Source organism: Brienomyrus brachyistius, chromosome 5 (genome assembly GCF_023856365.1).
Source record: "Brienomyrus brachyistius isolate T26 chromosome 5, BBRACH_0.4, whole genome shotgun sequence".
Classification (NCBI taxonomy): Eukaryota; Metazoa; Chordata; class Actinopteri; order Osteoglossiformes; family Mormyridae; genus Brienomyrus; species Brienomyrus brachyistius.
In genome coordinates, this window is record NC_064537.1 from 23670830 (window position 1) to 23692679 (window position 21850).

The following is a 21850-nucleotide window of genomic DNA, read 5'->3' on the forward strand; positions in this document are numbered from 1 at the left end:
GAAACGCAGTAAAGCAACCGAGCGTAAGCTCAGCTGATGGACAAAAGGGTGCGCCAGAAAAGAACGTGCGATTACGCAAGCGCGCGTGGGTGTGAACCTCTTCAACCGACAGTCACGATCTCAAGGGCGTTTCCGGAGGGTATCGCGGACGCCCTTCCCATCTCCGTCGTCGTATTTTTGTAATTCTGCAAACTCCAGTTGTATATGGTAGCACTATCTTGCTAATTTGTTACAATTCAGAAAAGGGCATTTTATTACTCCTAAGATCTACGGACGCTCCTCTTAAAGTAGTGTCATACATAACAGCATTACTAGTTCTTTAATTCATATACGTGAAAACCCAAAATGAAATATGTATTTGTTTAGATATAAAAATATCACTGGACATCAACGTTACGTTACTTTTTTTAATATCGTGAATGAGCAAAATGTGATTATGGGTAGCCTGGGAGGAAAGATAACACGTTACACAGATAAATTGCATGCATACATTATTTTGCTCAAATGAATCAGTTTCACATTGCACCACTGGAGATGTCTTAATGAAACATGGTAGTACATTCATATTTACGCACAATATATCACCTGGTTCCTCGTAAACTACCCAAAGAGGATGCTGGCATTAAGTTAGCGTCTCAATGCAAGTGACACCAAGTGTGGGTACTAACCAAATCTGGGTTAACAAATCTTTCATATAGCTCTGTGCAGATATTAACTTCATTTCACCAAACAAAACTTCCACAGTACACTATGACAGAAACAAGTCTACATACTAAACATTTAAATCTATAGCACAAACAGTTGATTTATAATCGATTGACATCCACACAACTTCACTATATCATGCATGACCCTAAGATGAACTGCATAGACATTCGATATGTAGCTAAGAAAAAAATAAACTGCACGTAACCCACAAAACAACACAGTTGCTGCCTCCTCTCAAACCAACTTCATAGTTTGCATACAACCACAAATATTTTGAGACATACTTCACAAAAATCACCTTCATAGCCGAGATATGTACTTTGAAAGCACTTTACATTTACGGTGTCAAAGGCTCCATGATGCTACATCCCACATATTTGACTGTGTGTTTGTTTTGGCTGTTTGCACCTACCAGTTTGTGCAGTAAAAAATCCTGTTATAAATGAGAAGTAGAGCTTGTAATACTAGCGTGTAATATTAGTGCATATAATTGAAAAAAAAAATCATGTCTGTGCAAGAAAAGAATAAATATGTGTGATATCTTTTAGAACCTTTTAACATGTGACTCTTCTATTGGACGGTATTCTAAGATCTGAAATGACTGGGATTAAGACTGTAGAGGACAAATCGAAGTTTTACTGATATGAGGTTAAACCCAATCTAAGCCTTGCTCTTGATACATAGGAACAACACTTATAATGACTGGGGAAGTGTGTTTCAGTATAGTGCAATGGCTGGATCCCCTCACTCCAACTCAGGAGATAAGCCTCTCTATAGCGCTAAGGCTCTATCCCTAGGTCTGATTCTGCCCTCCTAAGTGCTCTGACCATCTTCAAAGCCCCACACCTCCAGCAGGGCTACTTGGAAGTTCTCAGAGCAAAGGGGTGGATTCTCGAAGGTAGCGCAGCGTGCTGTCCGTCCATGGTTCAACTCTGCATCTAGGTAAAGGGCATTGCCATCACCACCACCTGGCAGGACATGAAAAGGACAGAGGTCAGAGGGGACCCCCTCCCCCAAGATAAACTAGAAAAAAGCAGTAATGGTGCTTCTTCTACATGCAGGAATCTCTTCTCCCTTCATTGTTATCCCGTAAAGGCTAATGGATGGTGGATCTTGCACAGCCAGGCCTAAGGTCCAGGCCCCCCATCCCCCAACACTGACCTATGATGATGGAATCCATGCCTCCGGCCATGAACATGGAGCTGTTCAAGGAACTCAGGTGGAAGTGGCGAGTGGCGAGGAAGGGAGACAGGCGATCGGAGGGGTCAGTGTCGGGCTGGGCAAGCATCAGGTTGTTGGCGGTTGAGTTGCCCTGGTCAGAGGTCTCAGTGTCATGTGTTGGGCTGCCTTGAGTGTGAACAGCGGACGCCCGCTCAGGGTGACGGATCACCACCCACTCGAACCTGTCCATCTCTGGCTTCATCTACACAGCAACACCCAAAACACACACAAACACAGACAAGCCTTTATAAACAAAAGGGTGTATGACAGGCAGCAGATAATCATCGGTCTTGTCATCTGTGGATATATAAACAGAAGTCGCCATTTCAAGGTCAGGTTTGCTGCTGGGTGGGACATGGGGCAGATCACCCTCGCCGTCCTCTTGCCCCGAGGCGCGTGTGAGGTGTGTGACGGCTCAGGTTACAGTGCGAGCGGCTCGGGTTTCGGGCCCGCGGCTCCTGCTTAATGCCAGCTGTGGCCATGTAAGCCTTTGTGCACTTCCGAGGGAAACAAGCTTAATGATTCATGCCTGGTGTGCATTATACTCGCTGCGTTCATTTTGTCATCAGTCAATTTTTTTTTTAATTATTAAAATTTTAATAATTAAAAAAGCTCTATTTTTAACGTAAATGACCAGAAACATTAAGCCACTTCTAAGCCATGACATCAGAAGTAATAACCATACCTCGATAAAACTAAAATATCTTCTATTGACAAACTAAGTATCTTTTCTATCATAATTCAGCGCCAATTAGTACACAACCTCATCTTTGTTTGTTGTTCTGATGCCTAAAGATTTATTTCCACCAAAGATTCTACGGTACGTGTGCTACACACTTCTTATTACATTTGAAATACTTGTGCCTTATTTTTTCCCATTTTCACAATAGATTTTAGTCTTCAATTGGTGGTTGGTCCTGTAAATATATTGAAACTACTGACCCAATTGCCCATTTAGGATGAGGAATCTGAGAAACTAGTGAATTTCAATTATTTTTTTTTATTAACTGCACCAGTGTTTCACATTTGGTTAAACCATCAAACCAATTAAAAATCTAATAAAAGACTGCAAAGTTGGCCTTGAACTTGCACAGTTTAGAAGCTGGAGTGATGGGATATATGTTTCCAGACTGCGTGATAATGTGATTTGTAGGTCAGTGGCGCCCTCTTGTGACGACTCTATGTTCCTGCACAATAACTGACATTATAGCTACATTCACATTACAAGTCCCATTGTTGAATTCTGATTTTTTTACTCTGGTCAGATTTGCCTGTATTTAATGGCTCACACTGATAATTACAAGTGACCAGTATCTAACTGTAATGCGAACGCAAGTGTTATACACTTGAACAATGACAAAGCTGAATCTAATCTAATCTAATCTAATCTAATCTAATCTAATCTGAAACAGCATGCATGCACACACTGATACGTCTTTGCACGTGTCACCAACAACAAAAAAATGCTCAGCGCATGCAGAAAGGCAAATTACCACTTGATTTCCAATCTGACCATTCTCATTCATGTCTCATTGACCTGAATTGGATATGTATCCGATCTAGGACCATACAGTGAAGGAAATAATTATCTGACCGCCTGCTGAATTCTTAAATTGATCCATTAATAAAGAAATGAGAAGTCTGTGATTTCACTGCTAAGTTTATTTAAACAGCAAAAGATAGATTATTAACAAAACAAGCAAGAAAAAAATCATTATGTAACAGTTACAAACCAATTTGTCATTTATCTAGGGAAATAAGTATTTGATCCCTTAGAACACATGGTTTAGTACTTGGTGGAATAACCATTGTTTGTAAGCACAGCTTTCTGATGTTTCTTGTAGGTGATCAGAAAATTTGCATGCAGGTCTGCAGAAATCTTCATCCACCCCTCTTTGCAGACCTCCTCCAAGTCTTTTTTAGGCTGTCACTTGGATACACTAAGCTTGAGTTCCCTCCATAGTTCTTTTGTGGAAGACTGGCTATGGTACTCCATGACCTTAATCTGCTTCTTCTTCCACCTTAATCTTCTTCTTGTCTTGCTGGAAGACCCATCCGCAATGCATTTTCAGTGCCCTGGCTGAAGGAAGGAGGTTCTCATCCAAGATTTTACAGTATATGACCAGATCCATCTTTCCTTTGATGGAGTTCAGCCATCCTGTACTCTTGGCAGAAAAACACCCCCAAAGCATAATGCTTCCACCGCCTTGACAGTAGGGATGGTCTTCATGGGGTTATAGTCAGCATTCTTTTTCCTCCAAACACAGCGAGTAGAGTTGATGCCAAACAGCTTGATTTTGGTCTCATCTGACCACATGACATTCTGTCAAGCCTCACCGGAATTATTCAGGTGTCCACTGGCATACTTCAGACGGGTCTGAACATGGGTCCTAATGAGCAGGGGTACTTTGCAAGCACTGCAGGATTTCAAACCGTAACGGCAGGATGTGTTACTGAAGGTTTTCTTGGTGACTGTGGTTCCTGCCGCTTTGGGATCATTAGCGAGCTTCTCCCATGTATATCTGGGGTTAGCCATCACCATTCTTAAGATCAGTGATGGTGCATGAGACAAGATCTTCCTTGGGGCCCCAGACCGAGGGAGATTGACAGTTATTTTTTCTTTCTTCCATTTGTGTATAATTCCACCAACAGTTGTCACCTTCTCACCAGGCTGCTTGCTGATGGTAATGTAGCCAATTCCACCTTTGTGACGATCAAAAATCTTTTCTCTGGTGTTCTTAGTTGTCCCTTTGCTATTTCCCATGGTCATAAGGTTGAAGATGTAGACAGGTTAGTAACCCAAGAATAGTATTTAACAAAGTGATGGAGAATGATGCCTTGGTATCTGTTAATACTTAGGTACTACTTGTGTTGCGTTACTGCACATGCAACAACCTAATTTCGAGCTGTGTTGTACGGGATCAAATAATTATTTCCTTAGATAAATGACAAAGTTGTACCTGTTACGTAATGATTTATTCTTGTTTGTTTTGTTGGAAATCTATCCTGATATTAAAATAAACCTACCATTGAAATTATAGACTTCTCATTTCTTTAAAAATGGATGAACTTAGGAATTGAAGAGAGGGTCAAATAATTCTCTCTCTCACTGTATATGAAAGTGACTCAGATCTGGTTTGAAAAGATGTGTCTACACAGCCTTGAAAACATCAGATCTGAGTCACATTAAGGCAAAAAAAAAAACAAAAAAAACAAAATCAGATCTGAGTCACTTCAGACAGGTAATGTGAACACTGGCTTTGATCAATAAGTCTGAGAAAGGTTTCTGCACAAAAAAAAAGGTCACGGAACTCACCCTAAAAACAAAGCACTCCCCTGTCCCAAAAAAGCTGAGCTTGTTTCCACTCCGCTTACGCTCTTCCCAGTCAGTGGAGAGGTAGGCACCACATACCTAGGTAGAGATTGAGCAAAATCCAGTTACACAACCCTCTTAATCAAAGCAAGGAGGCTGGCCAAACTGCTGAATCTAATCCAAAATCAAGCAGCAGGTGTTCTGTTTAAACATGACACCATTAAAGGAGAAGACTCTGCTTGCAGGGATAAATCCCACACACACGGCCATAAATTGTGAAAGAGTCACGTCTGATATGCAGTACAAACCTTCGTTGACTGAACTACATTTTCGTTCAGTGTCATGCTTATTTTAAATCCTTTACACCAATCCAAGTGTGGAAGGTGACAGCAGCTGGGTCGTGAGGGTTCATACCTCCCGATCAGTGGTCTTGATAAGCATCAGCGTGGGTTCATGACCCTCACAGTGGGAGTAGAACCTGAGGTAGATAGATGTGAATAATCAGAATCAGATTCTGAAGCTATGTTGGCATATTAATGCGAGTGGATCATTTCCATCATGAAAGTCCACATAGATTCTGACGTCAATGTACAGGCCACTCCAGAAAGTCTGCCAGTTGCGGCCAAAAGCCCACATATCACAACCCACATATGATCTCAATAACCCTGTGTGAGGCTAGTGGTTAGACAATCAGTGCAAAATCATAATTAAATTTAAATTTGCAGTATGGCTGCCCACCATCTTTATCTGGTGCCTTGGTTACAGTCAAGTGAGGAATCTCTCTTTAAATTTAAAGCAGTACAGGGCACTAAAGTAGAGAATTTAGATTTTTGCCAAACAACGTACCACACACATCTGATTCATGAATGGCTATTTCCAGCCAAAATATGCTGGTCTGCATCGAAAATTAAATTAGGCTCAGTTGAGCTGCAGCCAGAATGGCTATAAAAACTAAAATTTACACCTAAACCACCTGGCCAACGCAGTTCAAAAGACCCTACTGAGAGTCAAATACTGTAATAAAAATATACTAGTCCGAGTTTAAAATTAATGTCAAACTTCTGTGGAATGCTGAATGGTGTTATGTTCCCCTTGAAAACAATTGTCCTTTGTCAGAGCTTAAATTGATGGAATTGGTCCAACATTTGTAGTCTATCCAAGTGTTCACACTTCCCAAAAGAATGTCCACTGTGGAGACTGAGTCCAGCCACTGAAATACCAGGCTTGATTTGTTCAGAATGCACTTGTTTTTCCCTCGTGTTTGTACATTATATCCAGTATGAGAGTTTAAAGGCATCAATAGTCTTGTCCCACTTCTATTATCCATAAAGGAACACAGAAAACAGAAAATTAGTTCTGAACTAATATTTCTCTTTTTGTAATCTTTCATTATTAGTGTGGAAATGCAGTAGTCAACCACATATCCAGTACAAGGTTGTTGGGAACAGTGAGCCTACCCCAGGCAGCATAGGGCATGAAGCAGGAGACACCCTGGATGGTATTTCTAGGCAGGGATTTTACAGACAATTCAGATACACCAATATACCAAACTTTTAGTTTTTAGACTGTGATGGGAAAGACAACAAAGATGGCATGCAAACTACAGAGAGTGAGAGCAAAGGCAGGATTTGGACCCTAAACTCTGAAGCAGAAAGACAACATTGAAAACCACTCCACACCACATCAAATTAAGTTCTCTGAAATCAGTCACACTGTACAGAGCCGTAAGCTTTTATTATATTTGTACTGCACCACAGTTTGGGTCTTGAGTTTCTAAACAATGGCTGCTTATTATAAACCAAAGTATATTGAGGTTTATATATACCCCTGTATATTCTCCTGGAAATCACTCAGCAGACTGCACATGGTGGTCTGAATGAGGCTGCTGACATCTACAAGGGCATTGCACAATATCATGCTTCCTAGTTACCGCTGAAAATCCAGTGAGGAGATGAGGAGTAACAAACAAAATTCTCTATTTTGGAACTATTTAGGAATTCAAGAAAACATGTCACAGGCAAATTTGACATTAAGACTACTGCACTATAGACAATAGCAGTATAACTACACAAAATTGCCAGTTTGGTACAGACCACGGATTTGGATTCGCGGTTCAGTGGAATTTTAGTACAGCATGGAAATAATTTGTTTTGAAATTATTTATACTATAAATATAAATAAAGAACAGCTGTAAGCCAAAGGCAACATTTCTGTCAATGTGTCTGAATGACAAAACCTAAGAGATGTTTATTTGCACATGGTAAAATAAATAAAAATAGCTGTAGTTTTTTTTTAAGCCCTGTCCAAATTTCCTGACAAAAGTGCCTTAAACGCCACAGGAAGACCCAAATCGCAGAGGCCGTTTCTGCCTAGACTCCAGTCATAAACGCACTCAGATGATGTTGTTTCTAATGAGTTAGCATGATGGATGCGTTTCCAGCAACATATCATAATTTGGTATAACAAAGCCGACAGACATCCCATCAGAGGCTTAGTCTTATCAACCACTCTCTCTCCAGTGCCGATGTAATTTATTTGGAAACCAAAATGTTCGCAACCACTGGTTATGACTGTAACCAACATTAGCCACAACTAGCACACAGCCACATTAAGGTGTTCCATGTTCCCATCTACCTGTGTATTTAGGTTCCACCCATATCAATAAATGTACAGACGCTCCTCTACTTACAAATGAGTTACATTCCGAACGGCCGTTTGTAACTTGAAACGTTCCTAAGTTATTATTCAACATCATTTTAAGGGTATACGCAAGTACAAAGAACTACGATGCTGGGAGTACGCACACTACGCTGCTGCGCAGCGGGAGTAGCGGCCAGAAGTCGTACTAAGCGGAATTGGCACGCAGAAAAAAAAAAAAAGATGTTGTGGAGAGGAAACAAGTGCCCAAGAAACACAATTTGGACTTACAGTCCTCTTCGTTTGTATGTCTGAAAGTTCCTAAGTTAAAAGTTCATAAGCTTTAATGCATGCTGAACTGAAAATGAGGTACCTATGGTATTTGATGAATTTGTGTACCAAAGCAGCTTGATTAGACATTATATTGTTAGCTCATCAATCCTGGGTGATGAGGGTACAGTGATTTACAATGTATAACATTGGTATCTATTAATGATTGACAAGTCTGGTTACAAAGAGCAAAGATTCATACCACAAGTTCATAGATATTATTGTTTTTCATTTATTTGCAAGAGTCTAGATTTTTTTCCTCAAATCCACAGCTCTTATGATAACATCTGTGTTATTGCTGACTATGAAGTCCACTTTATACTATAAAGTTTCATGCAATCCCAATACGGGTGACTGTGTGGGTAAATCCTAGCTTTTCTCAAGAACTGACCATATAATAAAATCATCAACAGGACACATGACTGCAAGAGACACTGAAGAATCAAGATAACTGTTCAATCAATCATGTAGCCACTGCCACTGATCTCAGGTCAGTACCTGTTGAGGCTGCAGCCATGTTTCGAGGTGGTGAATAGCAGCTTGGGCTGGCACAGGGCAAAGCGTTCTGGGATCCAGGACCAGATGTCTCGCATTTCCTTGGTGCTGACAATATCTGAGGAGAAGTTCTCTGCGTCCACTGCCAGATGTACATTACGCCTGGGGCCAACAAACAGGAGGACAAAGGAATAAAAGTGGGGAAAATTGTAAGAAAGTTTGCCAAGGATTCCCAACAGAAGCTGTAAAACACATGCAAACAGGGTTTACAAATTAACAGGCAATTTCTGTGACATCAGATTCTTTATATGAGTGTCCAAAGGTTTCCAAAATGACCTTTGTGTGTTGATACGTTAACTATAAAACATTCACACAACACAAAAAAGTCTGAGACCTACCTCCTGTAAGGGCCAAATGTAAGCCAGGAAGGCATGAGAATTGGAAGAGAGAATGAAGGTGCGAGAGACAAAGGAGAAGATTTAAAAGCAGTTTTTTTTTAAATAAACAAGAGAAAAAGGCAGGGGAACAGAGTCACAAGCCTGAGCCCCACCTGCCAGAGAAATACGACGAAGACAGCCAAGCCGGCACCATGGCACCAAAAAAGTGCTAGAAGCTCGGTACCTCCTCTGTTTGACGGTGATGCCCTTCTGCTGCAAGGACTTCTCATTGGCGAGCTGCAGTAATGATATCTCCTTTCGGGTGAAGAGACGGATGGAGAAGGCTTTTTCTAGAAGTTTTTCAGGGGAGACAGAAGAGCCGATGCCCTGAACAAAGGCCCGTATGTCCGACCTGACGCCAGCAGAATCTTGGCTTCCAAGCTGAGCCTGACCAGCCTTGTGTTTGCGATAGAACTTGAGAATGGCCAGAGCCACACGATATAGGACCTTGTAGCCTTCTACAAGGAAGACATCAAGCACCCTGACTACATGAGAGAAGGGGAGATCACCGAGAACCCAACACAGCCAGTCACAGTACACCTCCAACACGTCCTGGGCAGTGGCCACTATCAGCTTGTGGGCGCTTGGGCAATACTTTTGAGCCAGGTCACCAAAGGTCATGCATGAGGACTCGAAGGCCAGGAAGGTCTGGTCCAGCATGCGGCGCCCAGGCTCATTGCAGGCCAGCAGGCGGCTCACTGCTTCAAAGCACTGCGCCTCGTCTGCACTGAAGTGCAGAAGCAAGGAGGTCATGGCTGGCAGCATGGGACAGTGAGAGATGTCGGGGAACTGGCTAGCTACACACGCTAAGATCTTGTGGGCTGCCCCAATTCCATCTTTTTTCAGGCAATACTTGGGCACTGGGGTGTCGTCTACAAACTCGGGCAAGGGGATGCAGGTGGGGTCCTTCTTGCCGGTGATGTTGACGACAATGTCACGGTATACTTCCCCGTCTGGAGTGACAGTTCGGCAGGGGATGGCTTTTATAAGCTGCTGGTAGATCTGGGCCCGCAGCTTGTGATTCTTGGCCCAGTGGCCCTGCCTAGCAAGGCCCTTCAGTTCCCGTGGGTCCTTGCAGTCCAGCTTGCTGGGACCGCTGCTCTTTGCGAGCTCTCCCATCTTGTCCCAGTCCACAAAGAACCCATAGTCCTCTTCAGTCATGGCCAAAGGTTGCAGACAAGGGTGAAGGGGAAGCTTGTCTGGTTTCGAAGTTAAGAGGCCTGCATGATGGTCACTGCGGGAAAGACAGAAAAACTATTAGTTAGAGATTTGCCCCAATAAAACTACATACAGCCAGTTTCTGTATGTGAATCACAAATAAACTACTCTTGGATTAAAAAAGCGAAAAAAAAAAAAAAAAAAACACTTTTCCTGTCTGCAGGCAAAACAGGAAACAAAAAATGCCAGGATAGCAAAATAACAGACCACCCAGTCTTTGCTTACTTAGAAAAAATGTTATATGAAAAAAATCAGTTGGAGCATTGACACGATTAACCAAAAAGCAGACTTGCATTGTATTAGGACATAACCCCCAACCCCTTAGTCTCAAAAACTTCTATTGGACCTGATACAGATACACATTTAATAGCCTGCAGTAAGGAGGAAATTCTAGGATAACAATCCTTCAACTCACAGTTTGCGTGTTTTAATTCAGGACAGCATCTCCAAAACAAATCCTACTCTTATTATTCTCCTAATATTCTTCAAACTAACTAAATACTGGGTGTGCTCAAAATAGTATAAAATACATTTCAATGATGTTTGACAAAATCCTCTGCACTAAGTACAAACAGCTGATACAGTCAGTATCACATACAAATATTAGTACTTATGACAATGCTTACAGTAAATTACCTATGCTGTTGTCCCTACAGTATTACTGTTATTATCGGAAAATATCATATTTCCAATGCTCATATCAGTCTGAAACCACTCAACCTTGAACATCTCTTCATTCTTCAAACATCTGCAGTCGCCAGACTCCCTGGACCAAGCCACCCCTAATGCTATCGGACTTTCCCAGAACTGCCAGTACCACATTGTTATCTGTCTGTTATCTGAAAATGCTTACGTACATGTGTGCATGCACACAAGCCCATGTGAGGAACAGCTTCAGGAAAATGGTACAAGCAAACTATCCATCCATCCATCCATTTTCCAAACTGCTTATCCTACTGGGTCGCGGGGGGTCCTGAGCCTATCCCAGAAGTAATGGGCATGAGGCAGGGAACAACCCACGATGGGGGCCAGCCCATCGCAGGGCACACTCACACACCATTCACTTACACATGCACACCTATTGGCAATTTAGCAAGTCCAATTAGCCTCAGCAAATTTTTGGACTGTGGGGGGGAATCCAGCGTAAACCCAGAGGAAACCCCACGACGGCATGGGGATTACATGCAAACTCCGCACACATGTGTCATAGGCGGATTCTTGAGCCTGGGTCCCAGAGGTGTGAGGCAACAGTGCTAACCACTGCACCAGCATGCTGCCCCCACAAGCAAACTATGTTAATTCAATTTCTCTTCTCAGCTCTGTCTTCTGCCAGACTACTGGGTTGCCCCAGTCTTGGTATAACCTTTTACAATGGAAAGGTTCTTCTTTTTTTGTGGCTGCGGTATTAACCACTGAATAACAGCTACTTTGTTTTAGCAAGAAAACAGTATGCAACTGCACCTGAATGGTTACACAATGGTCATTTATTAAAAATAATGGCTCCGAACAAAATCAAGACTGATACTGGATACAGGATACCATGGAGTATACTATGGTACTGTCAGGAAGCCAAGAGAACACAGCAGACAGTTAATGAATTCTCCACTGGCACTTTAAAAATGTCTTTTACTCAGTCGAGCCAGTTACTACAGTATGCGACTGCACTTCATTACATTCAGCAGCAGTGACAGCAGACGGCTAACTATAGAGAATAAATAAAAATACATTGAATGAAACAGCGTACTTAAGCCTGTTATTCAAGCCAACATTCATTATTAATACCTCACATAATTATGGTGGCAGCGATTAAACTGACTAAATGATGCAAGTACTGAACCATACACATTTAGTCACAGTATTCAACCACTGCATGCGTGTGTCCCTAATGTGTAGTACGTCAACTTCTGGGCAATTTTCCAGCAGGTAATTCAATGACGGAAAGGGATACGAGAAAAGTGGTCTGGATGCGTACATCAAAACTTAAATGTTTCCATGGTGGAGGGCGACTGTTTGAAGCAGAAGCACTAAGACAATTGTGGAAATACTAAGTAAGAACACATACTTAAATACAAAACTATTTATGAAGCAATGTTCGTGTCAAACCACTAACAAGACCCCACATCAATTATTTGCAGATCTAGTGATGTAAAGAGCTCAGGAATGAGAGGTCTGAGCACTGAAGAACCACAATGCATTCTACTGAATTGTCAGACACCATGCTCTTGACAAATGGACCCATGCAAGCATACAAACAAATACATCCTCACCAACACATTCCATCATAAGGCTGGATTAATAAAGTAAGAGGGATTACTGTCTTTACACATGCATCTTGTGATATACAATTTCTTGCCTGCTATGAGGGGAGGGGGGTGATTTCCAGGACAACAATTCTCCATTCCACAATAATCATGCTTATCAATTTGTCAGGACAACCACCAGACCTCAGTACTACATGGCATGTGGTTGTAGATCTAAGGATGAAATACTACATTCTTCATGTAGAATTTCTGCATTTGTTAAATGGATGCTTTGTCTAAATTCTTTTATAATACAGATCATAAAGACATACTGGCTCATACGCCACTTGTTAGGACATCACTCGGTTACATGATATGGGTATTAATATGCAGACATGTTTTGGTGAGAACTTGAATAACGGGAGTTTGAATGCCAGCTTACAGGTGTACTGTAAATATTGTCAATTAAGTGCAACCTTGCCCCACATAATAAACCAACCAAAGAGGAACAAATGCTGTGTTATGTATACTATTATTGTCAGACAATAGCAGCAATAAATACAGTAAAACCATATCCCAGGGCAAATTTGACAAAAATGTTCTGTCAAAAAAGTGAATGGGTCAGAGAGACAGGATTGTGAGACTGACCAGCCATGGTGCGTAAAGGAACAGACTTGGGACAGTGTTGTGCCCCATTAACAGCCCCGAATGCTAATAGCAGGGTTTTAAACATCATCCAAGCATCGACTGGAAACTAGTAAAGAATTAAGTAGTACCAGTCCCTTCATACAAGAAAAATGTTTGTGGGGTACGGAGTCCTGTCAATTCAGGACTGCAGTAAGCATGTAAAACTATTGGGAATCATCTCTCTGGCTCAGAGGTGTGTGTATATATATACATATATATAAACAGATTATAAGGCTACCTTGAAGAAAATAATGCGGGGCAAAGAAAGGCAAAAATCACATCATATCCAGGGTGTCACGGCTGCATGCTGTGCCTCAGTAGATAAAAAACGTAAAAACGTAATTAATGTACATTTCTATTTTTATCACTAAAGGAAATATCGATTTAACAAATCGTTGTATATGAATTAAGGAAATTAAACTTAAAATCGTACGCATTCATTTACTGGTTTCTTAACTAGCAAATATAAACCACCGAAAAAGCAACGATTACCATGAGAAATGCCTATTTAAATGTCTCAAAGCCTTAAATATAATACTGATAACCTGAATCGGGAGTTGGCGTCCTTGTCTGGTTAACCAATATTAAGATAAAAGGCGTGTGTGATTAAATAAACAGGCGAAATTACATTTAGAAATACAGGCTTGAGAAAGCGCGCGCGGTTAGTCACACGAGTACCGTTAATACTGCCAAAAGGCACAGTAAATCCGGCTAACGAGCTAGCTGTTAGCCAGCCCAATTACTCACCCGGCAGGATAACTGGACTCTCGACTTTGCTCCAAACTGGTGTGTCAACGAAACAAAAGAATTCATTTGTTCTAGATGAAAAATTACAAAACCCAGGGGGCGGGTGAACAGGTACTTGTCAGTGCGCTGTCACCTCAGATATACTTAACCATCAGCTAACTAGCGAGCCACTACCAGCTAGCTGCATATATTTTCAAACCGACACGCCAAACTAAATCGTAAAAGGCCGTTCAAGTGGACTGAATGTCACGGCAATAGTAAAATGCAGCTCGGCGTCATTTTAAGATAGCATAAAGCAGGGATTTACGGAGGCAATTTCAGCAAAGTTATCAGCACTCCCATCTTCCTACCTGCACAACCATCCGACCGCTATGGCTCGCCGTCATGGTTGTAAAAAGCGCGCATGCGCACTGGAATTCGTCGGCTGAGCTCTGACTCTAAAATAGGTTTTCTGCCTAACTGCAAAGAGGGATGTAGATGCGTGGCGACAAAATGGTCGTACACAAGGATCAGGTTTTTTTTCCGTGCTTTTATGTGTAACTTTCTTTCTTTCTTTCTTTCTTTCTTTCTTTCTTTCATCTTTCTTTCATTTTCTCTGTTTTTGTATTGTTCTGTCTTAATGATGTTGTAATGTATCACAACACACCCATGTAAAGCGCCTTGGGGCGACTCTGTTGCGAAAGGCGCTATATAAAAATAAATTGAATTGAACTGAAAAGCGTCGCTGGCCGCTGGTTGCCCGCCGCCCCAAAGCGTTGGTGGGAGTGACTGAAGATCATCCGGTTCTCCAAAAACTTGTTTTACGAGGACACGGGACTGTCAAAAAATACCAAGAAAGTCAGAAGCAGCTCTGGAGTCACCGCACAAGAGTTCGCATTGTCTTTTATCAAAGCGGTCAAAAACAGGCACATGACAGACATTACAGCTAATTCAGTTCAACTGCAATTGCTCTCCTTTTAGATTAAAGGTTTCTCTGGGCGGGTGTCATGGATATATTAAGCCTACTTTTTTCGTTTTTATATATATATATATATATATATATATATATATGGAAAGATATATAAACGAAACGTTCATATATATATATATATATATATATATATATATATATATATATATATATATATATATATATATATATATATATATAAATGAAAACTTTTGTCACAACCCTTAATAAGACGTATTTCAAAAGAAAAGTAAAATAAGGTGGTGACAGTTTTCGACGGGAATGTAAAATCCATTGTGGACTTTGGGGTCCCCCATGATAAGTTTTGCCATTTTTATAGGTTAAAAGATAGTTCTTGCTGGCCCACATATCAGTTGGCCAGTCCAGTGCTGGGTGGAGGAAGTTGCCAGGTCAAAGTGATTTCATCATTGATTTCATCATTGGACCCTTGAGCAAGGCCCTTAAGCACTACTTGCTGTAGGGACTGGCTGACGCTGATTTAAAATACGTCGCTTGGGTATCTTCTAAATAAATAAATGAAAAAATGCCAGACGTCTATATTGAGATATCTTTCCAATTAATTGTCTGAAAACTAAGATGAAGATGGGAATGTATGTTTGCTTGCCAAGATGAGTTTCCAGTCAGAAGAAGTAGCCAATTAATTTGTAAAAATCCATTAAACTATCTATCTTAATTGTCACCGTGATTTTCCCATTGCCACGACAGAAGTTATGAACACACTGGATGTCACAATCAAAGAAAGAGAAGAGATCTAAAAAAATATAAGACAAAATAATGTTTTGTTGCTCTATCCCAATAAAATACAGCTAGCTGTCTAATTTTTATTATTTAATTTTCTATGACAATAACTTTCAAATACAGGCTGGCCGTCAGTATGCAGCATAAGAAAATTGCCTTAGCTTTTCTGAATTGCTAAAACACTAAACCCCATTTTTAAAACAAAACAGTCAATTGTTAAAAGTCATTAACTGAATCAATCACTCTTTGGAAAGACTTTAAACGGTGTTAACCTAGTTAGACACAATTAGCAGATCTTAGTCATCCTTTTTGTGGAACTCTAAACACATTCATATTCATCAAAATATATTTTGGACTATGGTGAGTTTTGGTGAAAAACAGGTAACTGCAAAAGTTAATCACAGTCAGCACAGAGCTGTCATTTAAACACAATGACGCAAAACTGTTCAGATATGTTCCTAAACGTGTGAGGAATCCAGTGGGTGACTAAAATGTAGAATATGTGCTGAATGAGGCTTCAAGCACCATAGGTGTGATTCAGTGTCAAGGTATGGATGGGTCTCCACAGAGTGTTCTTCTCCATCTGCCTAGCAAGGGAGAACATTGCCTGTGATGCTGACAGTTCTCTGTCCTGACCCAGCACTGCGATATGGTGACGAGGCAGAATGAATATTTTTCCTTGGCGTTGGCTTGGCAGTTACGCAACATATTAATGCAATGCACTTATCATTCTATCATTTGGATTTTTTTTTACTTCTTCCTACACAATAGCCTTTTTTGGATCCCACAGTAAGCATGTTACTCTACAAGTCAGGAACAGTCTTGACTGGTAGTGCTTTCTATTCTTTTCTGTTTTGTGTAAAGACTGCTCAGTGTTTATGCATTCATCAGCTGCGTTTGATTTTAAGCAAAGATAAAATAGTTTTGAGCCGATTGTTTGATTTTGCCAGATGAGTCGAAGGTTTTGTGAATAGAGTTTGAAAACCGGGTTTTGTGTTTACTGTTTGAACAAAAGGTTTGAAGTTGTCAGGAAATGTACCTCGGCAATTTTTAATAACTTGTAATAAAGATTACCAAAAATTTTAGTTTAAATATTAGGATCAGGTTGCCATCTGCTGTCCAGGGTGAAAACTGCACTCTAAGCATGGCTGGGATATCTAAGCCTTTTACGGATATTCTGAGCAAGGAAGAGAAATGGTGCTATAACTTCAGTTATTAGATTTTTCGGGAGCTGTGTCTTTCAGGTGGAATTTTGAGAGAGCGGCAAAACAGGAGTTATGTTTATGTATAACTGTTGGGAGGGGTGCTATGGTGATGCAGTAGCTAGCATGGCCGTCTCACACCTCTGGAGACAAGGGTCACCCCCAGCTCTGTGTGTGTGGAGTTTGCATGATCTCCTTTTTGTGTTGCTGCTCTACATACAAGTTTGTTAAGGAAATGAAATGTAATAAAATTTTATTCCTGCTGCAAGTTACACTTATACATAATTTCAAGGCCTTTTAACCATAAAAGAATCTAAAGTAAAATAGCTTTTCTCCTTTCAAACAATAACACACCCTGTCCTCACTGACCTCTGACCATAGGTGACTTTGAAGGCATTCTCAAATACAAGGGTCCTTCGTCCAGGCTAAAGTATAGGCAGGAAAACAGTTAGAACAACAGTTAGGGTTGTTTCAAGGGTTATCACATTGAACCTCAAGAAAACAGCAGGCAGAAGATTTCACCACAGCTTGAACTTACCCCACACACCTCATTACCCTCTCAAACCTGTTCCGCACTGTAGTAGCCAATAATTTAATACCTGCCAATAAGGTATTAATTGCCAATAACATAATAATCTTTAATATATTAATGGTAGTGCTTACATCATTAGCTGCTACATCAGCCAATAATGCAATAACATTACATTATGCACAAACATGCATACATTTTCTGAAACTTCATGTTCATTTCAAGGTAATGTGAGGGATTAACCTCACATTAACCTCAGCATGTTTTTTGACTGTGGGGGGAAACCAGAGTACCCGTGGGAATCCCCACAATGACATGGGGAGAACATGCAAACTCCACACACACAGAGCCATGACAGATGCACAAACAGTTATTACAGTTTTGATTCAGAAATGTTATTACATTACCGGTAAGTTATTATATTATCAACTTTTACTACAGAATGGAAAAATTATTACATTATTGGCAATTATTACATTATTGGCAGTTATTACATTACTGGCAGTTATTACATTATACATATTACTACGCACACCATGCATGATGCCCCTGGGATCTGAAGCTCTTGTCTACTATTTACTTACTAGAGAATACATACTATTTTTCGTTTGCCTCACATTAACCCTCTCTCTGATTTAATAGACACATCTGTGTATATATTTAATACACACACAGACACACACACACCATCTCTGACAAGCTTGCAAAGTGATGGCAGTCAGAGAATGAGAGCTATGTAACCCCCACCTAAACAAACACAAGAAGCTTTACTTCCCTGTGGCATCGAAACACACAAAAGCCAAGAAGCTGGATTTTTAAACAATGTCATCTTTATATTGATATTAAAATAACCTTTTGCAGAATGTATCATTGACTAGAGATAATTAGGTGTCACGTCCTGCACACCTGACCCTCCTGTCTCCTCCCCGTCATGATCATAACAAGCCACACTTATCTCTCTTCTTACTTCTCATTCCTAAACTTGTGTGGAAGTCACTCCCAGCTGCCTCTCATTAGCTCCCTAGTTAATCCCATATTCATGTGTTTCCTAGCCCTATGTTCTCCAGTCCAGTCATTGACGTCGAACCCTCTTGTTGCTTGTGCCCTTCCTTGTTCCACTCCTCCAGTTTTGATCCCTCGCAATCTTGTTTATTTTCAGTGTCTGTTCTTTGAGTTCAATAACCCCCCTTTTGTTTCGCTGCAACACGTGCCCTTGAGTCATTCCTTCCTCAAGTAGTGACACTAGGTAGCTTTAATTGTATATCTATTGTAATGTAACGTCAGCCCATGATATGAGCAAATGAAACTTTGCATAGAAGTGGAGAAAAAGTGTAGTAAATTACTATCTCCATATGCACTTTTACAAATAAAAAATGTGTCCATGCCCTGTGACATGATTGTGATGAAGTTTAATGTTTAATGAGACATAACAGAACTTCCAGGTTTTTATGCTTGTCTGTCTGTTATTAATGATTAGATACTATTTAGAAGTAATGCTTTCTACATTGCAAGCTATCGTATTCATTCTGCAGAACATTGATTAATGCCTATGCTGCTACCACACAGGCGTAGGTTATAGATTGTCTTTGAGCAAGTCAAAATATTCAATTTCCTGTGCCATGAACAGTTCAATACAGATTTGTTACAGAACAATATAAATCAGCAGTACTATTTAAAAAATGCTAGCAAACCTGTAAAGCGAGTTAGTGGGCTTGTCTAGGTATAACCTCTAAAAAGATGAATAGATGCTACGTGCATAGGTTTGGTTTGAACATTCTTAGGGACCAAACCAGTCCCCAACCCCCTGTTCTCCTAAACACACACACGCACGCACACGCACAAACACAGACACACGCACACACACATATATACACAGGTTTGTGATTATATCTTTGTGGGGACTCTACATTCATTTATATGGGGAAAACTCTGATCCCAACACGACGACCTTAACCACTACCCAGCACTAACCTTTTTGTTTTTTGATTGCATTCACACATCTTTCTCAGGATCTGAAAAATGGTCCCCACGATGTCGAAGTAACATGTTTTTATCACATTGTGGGGACCATTTATCCCTTATCCATAGATGATTGTATTCATATTTTTTTGGGGGGGACTGTTCATTCATTCTACTGGAAAAGCCCACAATGACAAACTACCCAGCTCTAACCCTAACCATAAGTAACCAAACAAAATACAAGACTTTTGGCATTTTTACTTTTTGATTGTAGTGACAGATTTTTTATAAAACTGAGTGGGGACCTAAACAATCGCATTGTGAGGACACACACAATATAATATATACATGCCCCCCCCGACACACACACTTCAATATTAAATACCCAAAGATATGAGCATTGCACCAGAACTTCAAACCTATCAAAATAAACTATACCATCTGCCAAAAAATGGTTTACTCATAAAATAGGTCTCTAAAATAAAAAAAAACATATTAAAATAGACAAAATATTAAAATTTAAATGCAATAATTAAAGAAAAGAGGCTAAAGATGGACTAATAAATTATTTGGGAAAAGAAAAACATTAACACGTAGGGGCTTTTACGTAACAAAATCACAAGAGCTTTGGCAGGGACCAAATCTCCCCTAAACCCCCGCCCCCCTAAGCGCAAACTGTATTCCCATAATATTGGTAGGAACCCAACGTCCATAGCCCAAATTGCGCCCCTCCAAAATCACCACATATTTAGTGATGTATTTTGTTGCCAGCGAAGTGAATGTTAAATGTCGAAGAGAAGTAAGCTTACTTGTCACCATGTGCTTAGCACACTGTGCGATCACAAAATATTAGCCACCGAAAAAACTGAAATAACATAATCATCTGATATTCTTACTTATAAATAAATACATGGAACGATCACTCACTGCGCTCTGCTCTCTGCACGCTCCCAGTCGCCACTGCGAACGTGCACGTAGGGTAGGTCTCGCTTTATTTCTTAGTTTCCTGAGAGAAACGAAACATTATTGGCATGCAGTCGTGATTTTGCGCAACAGGTGTCAGCAGAAGGAAACGTTTTGCCTTTAATTCTACTCTGAGGATCTTAACGTGAAAACTTTTAGCGATCGCTAAAAAAATTACTGGGAAGAATAATGTGGCGCTCCTACAATATTGGTAGGGAGATGTCCCTACAGTACACACCCAAATCTACACCGTTGGTAGATTTTTATTTGCAGCAGTGTGCAAAAGTTTGGAGAGGATGGATGTCATATTAAATGAAAAAAAAATTACTCTTAGGAAACGTGTCAAAACGTGTCATAAAAACACGTGTCATTTACTTTAAGTAGTTTACAGTCAATGTATTGAAAGCTGGGGCTGTGCTGTGATGTGAATGTTAAAGGATAATGATCATTTTCTTTGCTCTCATTTAAATAGTAGCCTATTTCTTTGGCCTTTTGAGTATTTTAATAGACTCAGCAACTCATTTAAGACTAAGGTTAGAAAGATCTTATGTAAGATACAGGTTCATCTTAAATCTCCTTTTTTATGCTTCCTAGGTTATACTAGGCCTGTCTGGCTGTGGAACAGGATTCATTTCCTTGGGGAATCTCTTAAGACTCTGCTAAGTGCATTACTATGTTAAACTAAACAGGTTTTACAATGAAGAGTGTAAACCAATGCAGCCCCATCTAATACTAATCTAAAACAGAGTATTAGTGAATTCCATTTTTCTTCCCATTCTCCTCTCTTGGTCTTCAGGGCAGCGGTGGATCTAGGGGCTCCCCACCCTATCCATTTTCCATACTGTCTCGTCTTATGCTGAGTCTAGAGCCAATCCCAGGAGCAACACATGCAAGGCAGATAACCCAAGATGCGGGGTCAACCCAGACAGGGTACCCACACCATTTAATCACTCATAATTTAGCTGTTATAATGAACTTTGACATGTTTTTGACTGTAGGGGGACGCCAGAAAACCTAGAGGAATCCCCAAAACGACGTGAGGAGGTACCATGCACACCCCACACGCATGGACTTACGGCATGTCCACCCCTGTCCACACAACTGGCCCCTGATGACCACCTCAGTCAAAGTTCTCTGCAGACACCTATGCTTCATGGTTTCTTTGCAATTTCTAGCTGGTTTAATTAGGAAGGTCACTAAGTTTCAGCAAGACCAGGGAGCACCTTGTGTTTTGTCGGGTTAAAGAATGTGACAATATAAATACTGTAGTATTAAAGCTTTTGAGCCACCCAAACATCACACACATACAGAATGAGTCATAGTCATTTGGGCGTGGTCATTACTTGGAATGTATTTATCACGATTGCCCTTGTTTTTGGGAAAACTTGGAATGCCATTTTGACGTACTTTTCTATGAGTCATATCAATACCTTAAAGCAACAGACAACCATCATGA

The 21850-nt window shown here is 40.5% G+C and overlaps 1 protein-coding gene across 5 annotated transcripts; it reads right to left on the reverse strand.

Annotated features, from left to right (window-relative positions):
• Window positions 1-393: 393 nt before the first annotated feature.
• On the reverse strand, window positions 394-20443 carry tbc1d24 (TBC1 domain family, member 24). 5 transcript variants are annotated; one of them, XM_049014703.1, is made up of 8 exons: window positions 14384-14574; window positions 14034-14069; window positions 9326-10375; window positions 8708-8866; window positions 5657-5720; window positions 5246-5341; window positions 1870-2131; window positions 394-1676 (listed from the first exon to the last, which is right to left on the reverse strand). In XM_049014703.1, the coding sequence occupies exons 3-8, from the start codon at window positions 10300-10302 to the stop codon at window positions 1522-1524; spliced, it is 1713 nt and encodes a 570-aa protein (XP_048870660.1). In that variant the 5' UTR covers window positions 10303-10375; window positions 14034-14069; window positions 14384-14574; the 3' UTR covers window positions 394-1521. The 5 variants fall into 5 exon arrangements, with proteins under 5 accessions (XP_048870660.1, XP_048870661.1, XP_048870659.1 ...); XM_049014704.1 differs by lacking the exons at window positions 14034-14069; window positions 14384-14574 and adding an exon at window positions 20359-20443; XM_049014702.1 differs by lacking the exon at window positions 14034-14069 and having other exon boundaries at window positions 14384-14573.
• Between the last annotated feature and the right edge of the window lie 1407 nt (window positions 20444-21850).